General features: G+C 38.6%; 1 protein-coding gene across 1 annotated transcript in view; it reads right to left on the bottom strand.

The window, feature by feature from the left end:
• EYS (eyes shut homolog) overlaps positions 1-12,998 on the bottom strand; it is a 1,023,158-nt gene that overhangs the window by 609,676 nt on the left and 400,484 nt on the right. Inside the window, 1 exon segment of the mRNA XM_068405393.1 lies at positions 10,729-10,850. Coding sequence (XP_068261494.1) covers positions 10,729-10,850 — 122 coding nt within the window.

Here is a 12,998-nt window from a genome sequence, read left to right as displayed (position 1 = left end):
CACAGCAGAGTCAACTACATCAGACTGCTCAGGACCTTGTCCAGTTGCATTTTGGCTGTCTCCAAGGATGGACACTCCACCACCTTTCTGGGCAACCTGTTCAAGCGTTCAATCACCCTAACAGTAAAAAAAGATTTTTCTTACATTTAAACGGACTTCCCTGTATTTCAGTTTGTGCCTGTTGCCTCTTGTCCTTTGACTGGGCACCACTGAGTGCTGGCTCTGTTTTCTTTACCTGTGCCCTCTCCCTGTGTCCCTCGCTCCCCCAGTATCACACACATTGATCCTGCTAAGCCTTCTTTTCTCCAGGCTAAACAGTTCCAGCTCTTTCTGCATTTCCTCATATGAAGGTGTTCCAGTCCCCAGATCACCTTAGTGGCCTTTTGCTGGACTCCCTCTAGTTTATCCATGTGTCTCTCATACTGGATAGCCCAGAAGAGGACACAGCACTCCAGATGTATCTTACAAGTACTGAGTAGAGGGGAAGGATCATCCCCCTCAGCCTGCTGTTGATGTTCTTAATGCAGCCCAGGATGCTGCTGGCCTTCCTTATTGACCTCGTGGGTACACTACCACTGACTGACCACCAGCTGGTCTTTGCACCTGGCAGTTCAGCTAGTTTTGTCTATGAGGATGTTATAGGAGATAGTGTCTGAAGTCTTGCTAAAGTCAAGATAAACAACATCCACAGCTCTCCTATTATCTGTTAAACCAGCCACCTCATTGAATGCTACTGTCAGACATGCTTTCACTTTTGTAAATCCATGCTCCCAATCACCTTCTTTTCCATCACATGTGCAGAAATAGTTTCAAGGATTATTTTCTTCATCATCTTCCCAGGGGTCGGGGTGAGGCTGTCTGGTCCATAGTTTCCCAGATCTTCCTTCTTGCCTTTCTTGAAGATAGCAGTGACATTTTCCATTTCCAGTCTTCTTTTTGCTGTCTTTTCGCATTCCATTCTCTGGCGTATTTCCATTTTCTGTCTTTCTTCCAATCCTCAGGAACCTCTCCCAGTCACCAAGACCTTTTAAAGATAATCAAGAGTGGCCTCTATCTTGGTTTGGACTAAGACCAATTTTCCTTTCAGCGATTTTTCCTTTCAGCTAAGCTTCTTCTAAGTAACTGCACTTTCTGAAACTAACTGCATGTTTTGCAGACAGTGTCTGCTTCTGGGACTGACAACGCTCAAAGTTTATAGTTATCGCTGAGGCACCGGTAGGGATGTTATGCAGAAAGGCTCTTGCTGTACTTATTCCTAGAGAAACCAAGGTCACTGCTAAATTCCTCACTGCTTACAAGTGAAGAGCCGAAGGGGGGTCGCACCTGCAGGGGTGCAGAGGACAGGACAGGTGACCCAACATTGACCAACGAAGGTATTCCATCCCATACACGTCATTCTCAGTACAAAGCGGGGGGATCACGAGGGTCTCGCCCCCTTCTACTATGGCCAGTGTCCAAAGAGGATTCTGTCCGTTTTCCTGCTGTCCCTGATCCCGATCTGTGCATCCCTGAATCCAGTTCCCGTCCATTGCTGGGCCCAGTCTGGGCCTTCCCGGAGACTGCCCTGCAGTGCCGGTGGTGACATGACCGACATCAGGGGAGCTCGATCTTGGTTTTGTATATATTTAATTATTTCCATTATTATTATACTCTTTTTCATTATTATAGTTCATTAAAACTGTTTTAACTTTCCAACCCATAAGTCTCTCTCCCTTTCATCTTTCTCTTTCCCTTCTGGTGGTGGGAGGAGGGTTAATAGAGAGCATCTGCCACCAGTTTAATAACCAGCCCAGCTTTAAACCGTGACAGCCTCACAATGACATTGGCCAACTCCCTCAGGACTCATGATACATCCTATCAGGATTCTGCAGCAGGGTGTCTCCCAGTACAATCACCTACCTTTTCTTCCTGGTGCTACCTTATGGTTCAGATTCAGCTGATTCAGGTGCTTTGCTGGACACAGCTTCCAGTCCCTCCTCTGCTACCAGGTCACTGAACCTACTCTGTAGCTGCAGAGCTGCAGATATGACAGGAGCCCTCATTCTGTTGTTGATGTCACAAGCTTCCAGCCTTCATCATCACTGTAGTCTCCATTTCCAAACCTCCTACGCACAGACTCTGCCTGGTCGTTCTTCACTATGGTTAGGAGTTCAGGTTCTTGTATCTGTAAGGTCTTTAAGAATATGATGTTGTTCTTCCCATCATCTCTGAAGCTGCACAGCCTGCTGACTGTCTCCTGCAGCTCATTTACTTGGCAGCACATATATCTCCTGCTGGCAAGGACACTGTATCCTCTGGCCTCAGCAAGAAGCCCCAGACATCTCTGCAGCCCCAGGCCTGCAGAACTACATCCCCTCTGAGGAGCTCAGTCTGGTTTGAGGTCTCTAATGCGCCGAGGTAGTTGCTCCTGTGGATGGTCAGGGACAAAGCCATGTGGCACCTCACTACCGAAGTACACAGTGTCCTCAAAAGAGTTTCTGGCCCCCTTCTACACTACTGCCTCTGCTGGCTGTGCTCTAGGCTTCATAGTTACATACACTCTTTCTAGCATTTGCTGAAAGGATGCCTGACAATCCCTAATGAGGAGTCAGCTGGAAACAAAAAGCTCCAAGTCACCATCAACCAAGAAAAGTTGACAACAAAGCTTTTGGGAAACTGTTACAACTTGCTAGCAGTCACAGCCTCCTGTAGCTATCCCTGCCCAGGAGCAGCAGGCACCCTGAAGCTCCTCAAAGAGTTCATAGCAGTCCTCTGATGACACCAGAAGTCAGAAGTAGTTCCCAGAAAACCTATCGTGTCTCAAGCCAGAACCCAGAAACTGCTGTGCAAACTGCTTCATCTGTTAGCTGTCTCTGTTAGCTATACTCATGTATTTGTACATTATTTACATTGAGAGTGTTTACCTGCCCTACAGCTATGATGAATTTGGATAACTGTTATATCACATTTCATGCGCTCTCGAAGCTATGCCTCAGGTGCCTCATTATTTTAGAAACTGTTTTGTACTCCCTCCATTTAACCTGTGAGTTCATCAAATGATCATTTCATGTCTCTTTGGGTGCCTGTAACCAAAAGATATTATAAAACATTTATTTAAAATACGTCACCTAATGATTAAATATACCAGGAGGAGCAATTCTACTGTTCAGGAAGGAAAAGTTGATGAGCTGGTTTGGGGGTGTGAAGCACTTACTTCCAGGTACTTACTGTGTTGTTTTAAATTGCATGTTTCATTGGGATTTTGAATAAAAATGCCACTATCCTTTCAGAAAACTGTTGAATAATGGCCAAAATATGCCCCAAGGGGTGCAAAATGTCAGTGACTCTTTAGTAGATGCTACTGAGATGGCACAGCAATATTTTGTTGTTTGCCTAAGGCAACAAAAACCCTAAAGCTGATTTCACACACTGCAGTATAACAAGCAGCACACTACACATTTCCAGTTGTTAGCAGTATTACCAGAGATGAAACTATAAAACACTTGCTATCTTTGGAGGAAACACTTGTTTGCGTTTTCACAAATTTCTTTAGCTAGTTCATTAGTAAAAATCTCCTGACTATCCACATAAATCTTTTGAAGATGGTTTTGAGTAAGAGGCACATACATAACTTGGTACTAGGATGAAAAAAAAATACAAGTCAGAACTAAAGATGAGTCAGAAGTGCAACAGACAAATGTTTTGGGAAACGTCTCTGCAGCATGAGAGGAAGAGCTGGCCAAAAAACCCCGAAGACATGCCAGCTAAGAAGCCAGATGCTACTTGAAGAAAAAATGTTCCAGAGTTTGACATCTGGGACCATTATATGCCAAGCTGATCCCCATCTGTGGGAAAAGCTGTTTACTGCTTCTGGGGGAGAAAAAGTAAGAAAGAGTATAGCAGTAGTTCAAAGGAATGCCAGTAAAAACAGAAGGCAGACTGAACTCAGCATTCAAATTATAAACATATCACGACTTACTTTTGAATTCCATGATAGTTTAAAATCTATTCATTCAGAAATAAGCGTATCTTAAAAATATACTGCATAAATATGCATGCTTTTACTTATGGATCTTTCGGATATTCATCCTTCCCTAATTTAGGAATCACCTGCTTATGCAACTTAACACAGAACAAGTCTTGCACAGTTCTGAGTAAATGCAGAGGCTGATTTCAACTTTGCTTTTCCAAATAAATCCTCTCCAGAAGGGGGAAAAAAAAAAAGAGTGAAACAGTATGCTGCGTTTCTGTAACAGTACTATAATTAAAGTTCATGGTATGCATAACACTGAACACATTCTAATGACGTAAGACTAGTCCTTTTTTAAGAACTCTGCACAAGCAGATGATGGTTACACTAATGAAAAAACATTTTTTTATTCTGAAAAGAAGACATGGCTTCAAATGCTAAGAGGCAAAGAGGGGAGTCACAGGGCAAGATGTTGTATTTGGGAATGGACCGAGAAAGTAACAGGAAGGAGACAGAGTAAGTCTAACTCTGGTTGACAGTATGGTTACCCAAATTGTCAGCTGGCATAAATTATTATCTAAGATAAAGGAAGATGATCGTGGCATGGAAAAAGCGCATGGTTACTGATTGAAGAAGCATTGCTAAGGAAGACTAGCACAGTTTGAGATGAGTTCTGAAATTACTCAAAAGATCCTCCACTACAAACACAACTCAGTATTTCAAACTGGAGTCTAAAAGGAATTAGGAAAACCAGGGCCTCTTACAGGACAGGGTAAACAACAAAAGAGTTTAAATCACAGAATCACAGAATGGTTGGGGTTGGAAGGGACCTCTGGAGATCAGCTAGTCCAACCCCCTGACAAAGCAGGTTCTCCTAGAGCATGTTGCACAGGGTCGTGTCCAGGCGCGTTTTGAATACCTCCAGAGAAGGAGACTCCACAACCTCCCTGGGCAGCCTGTTCCAGTACTCTGGCACCCTCAAAGTAAAGCAGCTTTTCCTCATATTCAGATGGAACTTCCCATGTTTCAGTTTGTGCCCATTGCCCCTTTTCCTGTCACTCGGCACCACTGAGAAGAGTCTGGCCCCATCCTGTTGACACCCACCCCTAAGATATTTCTAAATGTTGATAAGATCTCCGCTCAGTCTTCTCTTTTCCAGGGTAAACAGACCCAGCTCCCTCAGCCTCTCCTCTTAAGAGGGATGCTCCAGTCAAAAAGTAAGAGCTTTCAAATAAAGACAACATTTTTGCACATTATCAGTAATTTCTCACAAGTGCTTAAGGAACTTAAGCCTCATTATTAAAAAGTGACACTGGCATTTACCAACTTTTGTCTTTGCAGAAGTTAGTGGGAAAGAGGTGTTTCAGCGCCAGAGTCACCTCCAAACAGAAAAAGCTAGCTCCTAGAATTAGAGGCATACAAATAACATTACAAAACTATCTACAATTTTTTACTGAGTACTCACATGTGACCCAGTCATAACATTAGACAAAACTCAGATCTGTATGACATGTAGCCAAAGAAGAGGACCACTGCACCCAAAATACGGTGCTTAGAAGCAGGCTAAAGGAACTGTAAGCACACTAAAATAACTTAACTGGAAAAAATGAATAAGCATTTCATAATACTGTAACACCACTTACAGCATTTTGTAACACAACTAGGCTTAAATATATAAATAATAGCCATAACTGTGAAGGGGCAAATGGAGACCTGTGATATAGCTGCACAGACAGGGTGTAAGAAAACATGTGCCAGAAGTAAAATCTAAAGGATAAGAATGAGAAGACAGAAAATATATCTGTCTCTGCAAAAATAAGTGAAAAAAGAAGGGGTCCTGATTTCAAAAGTAAGATGTCAAGGGCAGATAAGATCACACGTTTCTTTTGGATAGGAGGCAGGAAGCATAAAACATTGATGATAAGTGAGGAAAAACAAGGAAAAAAGAAGACAGGCCACTGTGGTTCCTGCTTCCCTCCTGAAGAACTCCAAGGACTGACTACTTGACCTCAGCAACTAAGAACCATCAACAGCCACAGCCAGCAGCGCTAACTAAACAGCATCAGTTCCACAGTATTGCAAGATTATATAAAAATAAATGATAAATAAATATACACATATAAATAAATATCTAAATAAAAATAGTATTAGTTTGTGAAGTTTCTAATGGTAAGGACTAATGGTGGTGTACATGCAACGACAATGATTAACAGAGATTAAGAATTAACCTTTGGCAATGTGTGATGTTAATGAATATCAGCAACCCAGTAAAGAGTCATTCTGAAGTGTGGAACTTGCATAGTTTGTCAGTCTTTTTAAATATTCCTATCACAGATATCACTCATTTCCTAACTGATATATGCAACCATATATTCACTGGCAACAAACTTTAATGAAGTTACAATGAAAGGAATTTCTACTTTATAGTAAAGTCATAGAACTAGAGATTCTGGATAGAGCTCTGGAGCTAAGGACTGGCACTGTCAGGTTGACTAACACAGTCAGCATGAATCCCAGTCAGTGAACCAAGATACTGTAAGGATGACTATCTTGTATTTTTTTAAAGTTTTTTAAAAGGAAAATTATTTTTTAAAAAGTAACAAAAAGGACAAACTACAGGTATAAAAATAGAACTGGATTTCAGTTTACACAGAGATTATAAAATGGTACCTTAGTGGATGGATTCAACCACTGACAAAGGATAACTTTACTGAAGCGAACACTAAAACTGTTATAAAGAATATGAGATCAATAGATAGCATAAGGAAATATACTTAATTTCTTGTTTAGTATGGAGAAGTCCATTAGTATGTTAGAAAAAGAAAAGCATCAACAACACACTTACCATCTTTATTCTCTATAATAACCTCAACAACAAATACTGACAAAATGGCAAAATGTGGGATTCAATGTGGATATACAGAAAGAATTGAGTACTTTGGAAAGACACTTGGTTAATTCTCCAAGTTTTAACATCATAATGATTACAGCCAAGTTCCAAATGATCCTATATCTTTAGAAACACTGGTTCCTCCGTAAAACTATGTTGCCTATTATTTTGCAGGAAGAGTCAAAGAGATTTTCACTTCAAGTTTCCCTGTAAATTGGTAATAGCAAAGGAGACATAAGGGCTTTAATTAAGGTTTGATGTTATTGGGGCAAAACCTCAGAAGTATCAGGAGAGATGGTACAATAGGATAAAGGAGAAATAGGAAATTCAGCTGATAACACATGCGTCTGCCTATAAATGTTCAGAGATATAATTTGAGAGATTATGCTATCATGAGAATTAGAGTGAGGTTCACAGGGTACTGGAAATATATGCATGAAACTATTCTAAATTAATTTCTTTGCTGTCATGTGCCAAACTGAAAAGTGAGAAGGAAGAAAAAGAAATTTCTTAGTTTATCAGCTGAACAAAAATTAACTGGAATGAAACAGGAATTATGTAACAAATGATTCACATTTAACAATTCAATGTTAACTATTGATTCAGTATCTTTCTTATTCTAAATTTCTTAATTCTGATTTTTTAAAATAAAAATACACAACTGAGAAGGCTTCCCCCTGCGGCCCCCCCTCCCCGCCGTCAGCATGTGATTTATTTTCCTATGATGGAATCCATAAAGAAAAGCATTCAGTTTTGGCATACTTGTTGATCCTTCAGTTTTTGCAGCAAGTTTTCATATCAAGGTTCAAAAATGAATAGCACCAGATAAATGAATGAACTTAAAAGAGAAATTTTAAAACTGTAATTATGGTTTGTATTATTATTCTCATTACAGATTTGAAACTTGGTACAGAAATATTTCCTTTTGTATTATATTATTTTCTGTTCATTTCCTACAAAAAATACATTTTTTATGCTGTTGCACAATAAATTATCTAGTTTTTCAAGAACTGATGTTTTCGAATGGATTTGCAAATCCTTAAGAGAAAAAAAACTAATGAGCATTATCAAAGGCATAAAAGAAGGCTATGTTATCTATCCTTTACATTAATTTAAGTTAGAAGTGGTGTCAACTACCAGCAGTGGTGTGGCCAACTTCAAAGAATTGCAGAAAATTCTGAATACCGTTGCCAGCAGCTAAACTTACACCACGAAAATAAACAGTGCCAGAACATGGCCACAGGCAAGGAAACTGCATTGTCTATCACTGTTGCATTCTCAAAGCAGTTCCTGGCCTGACTTTGGTCCAGACCAACTAGTGCTTTTCCAAAACAATGCCTAGGCTCAAGAATGCCAATGATCTTTTCTATTAGGCAGTTAGAACCCAGTTATCCTGTTTCAAACTACATTTAATTTTCAAGACGTGGCTGGATGTCCTCAGGATCAGATACTATCAAACAATCAATCAATAAATCAGTCAGGTTGGAAGAGACCTCTGGGATCATCGAGTCCAACCATTGTCCTGACACCACCATGTCAACTAGACTATGGCACTAAGTGCCATGTCCAGGCTTTTTTTAAACACATCCAGAGATGGTGACTCCACCACCTCCCTGGGCAGCCCATTCCAATGTCTAATGACCCTTTCTGAGAAGAAATTCTTCCTAATGTCCAACCTGAACCTCCCCTGGTGAAGCTTGAGGCTGTGTCTTCTCGTCCTATTGCTAGTTGCCTGGGAGAAGAGGTCGACTCCCACTTCACTACAACCTCCCTTCAGGTAGTTGTAGACTGCAATAAGGTCACCTCGGAGCCTCCTCTTCTCCAGGCTAAACAACCCCAGCTCCCTCAGCTGTTCCTCGTAGGTCAGACCCTCCAGACCCTTCACCAGCTTGGTCGCCCTCCTCTGGACTCGTTCCAACACCTCAACGTCTTTCTGGAAGTACTAGTCGCTGCCACTGCTTAGCTACCATGACATGAACACTTTGTCTTGTTGCTGTGGTTTTTAAGAGGAAAGTATTAAAAAAGATAATAGAAACCAACATTTTTTTTATATTAAGTAATTGTGAAGAAAAACAGAATGTCTTTTATCATCTATGAGTATAAACTAGGACAACTCTAATGTTTGAAATGAAATTTGTTTAGCTTATACAACAAAAACATTGGTCTAGACTCCTTTTTCTTGCCAAGTCTTAGATTCCCAGTTTCAGCTACAGGGTATCCCTGAAGATGTTGGTTTTGTTTGGCTTATCATGAGCCTTGTATATGATTCAACAACATGTCTAATTTTCTTGCTTTGTTACGTCCACTAGGACAAACAGTTGTGAGGAAAAATATGTGTGGTCCTTACAGTTCAAACCAATTCTCTTGTAAACATTTTCTGTAACAGTTCAGTATTTGCCAAGTCCAGAAAAGTACTTTTTGAGCATCTTTTTTTCTCATTAAACAATAGAGAATCCTTGGATTTTCTCCTATGTAGTTGACCCAGCTACGAATAAAATCAGGAGAAGTCATGTTATCTTCTGCAATATATATAACGCTTCCAGAGGCTGAAAAAATAGGTGAAATATAAGGACAGATAATGATACATGGTTGCAAAATATTAATGCACCTAGAATTGTCCTTGAAGATGGTGAAACTGTACATTTGCCTATACCATCCATTGTATCATGTAAGAATTCAAATTGCCATAATGTAACAGCTAATCAGACATAAACAGTATGCAATTATAAAATTATTTTTCCTTAGTAGTCTACAAAGAAATACAAACTTCACAAAAATAACTATAAAAATAAAAAAACTCTTTAACAAATTGTTTTATGTCCCAATAGAGATAAAAAAGTGAAAAAAAGCAATTAAAAGTCTTTTAACAGATTTTCTCAACCTCACTAGACTCTTCTTTTTCTGTTATTGGACTGAAAAAAGATTTACCAAAATAGCTCATCTAATACTATATAAAAATACAGTTCTAGGATAATGCAAACCATTTCAGTTAAATTCTGAATATCAGCTAAAGCAAAAATATATATTTATATATAACAAAATATAATTTATCTTAATTAATTTTATCTTTGGCTATTTGGGGAATTGTTTGTCTGTTTCCAGCTGTAGTAGGTTTTCTTTCTGATTATTGTCTACATCACCAGGAATATAATCACTGCACAACAACGAGACTTTGTACTATGTACAGTCATTACACTGTGTTCTTTATGCAGCTATATAAGTATCTATTAAGAGTTTACACTCAGATACACAAGGACTGTTCTAATATTGACATCATAATATAGGTAAACCCTGGCTACAAATAACAGAAGCTGATTGCTAGCTTGTTTACAGAGTCCTTATCCTCATAACACTGAAACAAAATCATTTTCAAATCATAAATGCATGCATGAAATAAAGAGTGGAGTTTGAGTTAAAAATAATACAGTTAGTGTCAAATCCTCATGCTTTCTCCCAGTGTGGCTGTAAATTTTAAACTACTATTTTGTTGTCATTTTAAGCCACAAGGTGGCAGCAATGATATAATCTCTTCATCTAAGGTTGTACAGCTATGTCCACTCCCACTACTTTTACCCTTAAAGCATCTCCTGTGCTTACAGGGCATATATGACAAAAAGAGATTCTATATTTTCTTTGACAAAATACAGTTCCAGATTGGATTACTTGCTAAGTGTTTTGAATTGACACTTTTTTTTACTGTTCCATCTACAATTAATTATGTCTGCTGACTTGAAATGAACGCGCAGTGAAGCAGCATATCCACGACACAAGTTGTACAAAAGTACATCCTTCTGTACTAACATTCCATTCCCCATGCTGAGAAATAAAAGAATACCTGTAAGTCTGTCATTCATGGAACATAATCATAGTGAGAAGATGCAACGCTTACCGATAGCTGTTGAAAAGATCCATGCAGATGCCATTGTTTTTACAAGGCTCTGAATTACATTCATTTGATTCATATTCACAAAATGTTCCTTCCCATCCAGGCAAGCAAACACATTGGTATGTCTGTAATGTATTAAGTAAAATAATTAATATGTTACTATTTCTATTTTTAATACAATTACAACAGGTATTATTACTTATTCTTGTGCATTTTTTGTCTTCTAACAGGTGCTTCACCATTTCAAAAACTTTAAAATTTTCTAAATGTATCAATAGTTTGACCTACTAAGATGATGAAAAAAGAGCATACGGGGTAGGTATGCAACACTACTTATTAACTACCTTTTTGTATAATTAACTTACGTACCCCAAATCCTTTATTATCTTCCTCCCTCCTCCCAGTTTTTCTAATAAAAGATATTATCTCTCCTACAAAATTACTTTACTTAGATATTACACTGACATGCCTAAAACACAGGTATTTACAATCATCTGAGTTGCACTGTTCAGCGTGCAATCCAAACAAAACTCAATATGAAATAATTTATCATGGAAATTCTCAGGATTATATAGCTATCCAACTTGTTTAACACCCTTAGTATGAAATTGTGCATCTGTATCTTAATTAAGCAGTACCAGACAACTTATGATAGGAGAAATACTCTTTCCTATACAGTGTTCTAGACAGAATACAGAGTTTATTAGGTAGTAAGCCAGATCGCATAAATTCAAGTCTTCTACCTCTATGGTGATAGTGTTAAATATACTAATGATCAAGTGTCATGAGTGCTAAACTTCTGACTGACTAAACTGACTTTTTAACATACTTATGCCTTAGCAACAGAGAAATCTTCTCTAGAGCCATGGAAGTGCCTGGGCCATACATATATGCCTCATTTCTTTACCGAAACAGTGTGAGCAGGTTTCCATGTTGTCCTCACCTGCAGTCCTTCAGAGTTTTTTCACTTCCATAAGCAGAGATTACGCTGCTTTGCTAACTAGTTTAGCATTCCTATATGAACCTCTCTAAACTTGAAAGATTTTGACATCTTCAAATTTTGTTTCACTCTTTGGTCTTTCTTTATGTTCCTCCCTGAAAGACTCCACAAATAGTCATCTTCCCTGTGGACTCTTTCATACTAGTCTGTTTTCTAAACTACCCTATTTCTACCTACTTGTAATCCTGGGGAGAATTTTACCTTTCACTCTGTGCAAACAACATTTTACTAACCTCATTTGAACAACTGGACGAAAGACTCTGAGAACACAAAATTATTTTCTCCACTGTTCAGGCAGCTATGAAAAATTTTATCATCCCCAAGACCCACACTATGTCCCTCTCAAAGCATATTTGCACCAAGCATTCTGTAACTATCACTATTTTCTTAGTTAACTGAACCATGTACCAAAACAAGACACACAGATGCAATGGCTGAAATTGATTCTAGTAGTTTTATTTTAACATCTTTTAATTTTAGGTAGTCCTGCAAGGAGCAAGGAGTTGGACTTGATGATCCTTATGGGTCTCTTCCAACTTGAGATATTCTGTGATGCTATGAGCAAAACTTCAGGAGTGTGTATATCCACCTCAAATGGCATATATTGTAGGACATTTTTCATCAAAAGCTATTATACCAAATTATAACCACACTCCAGTGTTATCTCCAGCTTCAAAATTATCAGGTATCTGCCTGCAATGGGGTGTTTGACATAGTCTCACAGAAGTGAAAAGCATAAACCATCTTTTTCCTGCTCATGTTCTACAAAAATAAAAAAGAAAAAAAAAATAAAGGTGAACATCTGCCGAATTGATTATTAATTAGAGATGGGCAGCAATCCAAACACTTCCATTCAGCAGAAGTTTTAATTACTTCTTTTGCAACATGCTTGCTTCTAACAAGGCTTCTTTCTACCAAAAGTTAGGAAACACTTTAATGGTAAGCATGTGGATTACTTGCCTAACACTGCAAGAGCCTTCAAAGTAGATTTCAAAGCCTATTAAAATCCATGTAAATTGAAAGCCATTAACAGACAGCAAAAAAAGTTTAGGAGTTTTGTTAAAAGCTGAGAGTGTAAATAAACTGCCACAGAACGATGATCAAATGTGTAACTTATCAGCATCGTGGCACCTACAGGTGTTTACAGTCTGCAATGATATGGCTGCATATAACTGTTTTGTTACCAAATCTGCACTGTGGAAACACACAGAGACAACTGTGTTTCAAAGATATATGAACTTGCACATTAACGGTAAAGAGAAATTATTTAATT

Source organism: Nyctibius grandis, chromosome 1 (assembly GCF_013368605.1).
Source record: "Nyctibius grandis isolate bNycGra1 chromosome 1, bNycGra1.pri, whole genome shotgun sequence".
Taxonomy (NCBI): Eukaryota; Metazoa; Chordata; class Aves; order Nyctibiiformes; family Nyctibiidae; genus Nyctibius; species Nyctibius grandis.
This window is presented reverse-complemented; position numbering and strand designations above follow the sequence as displayed.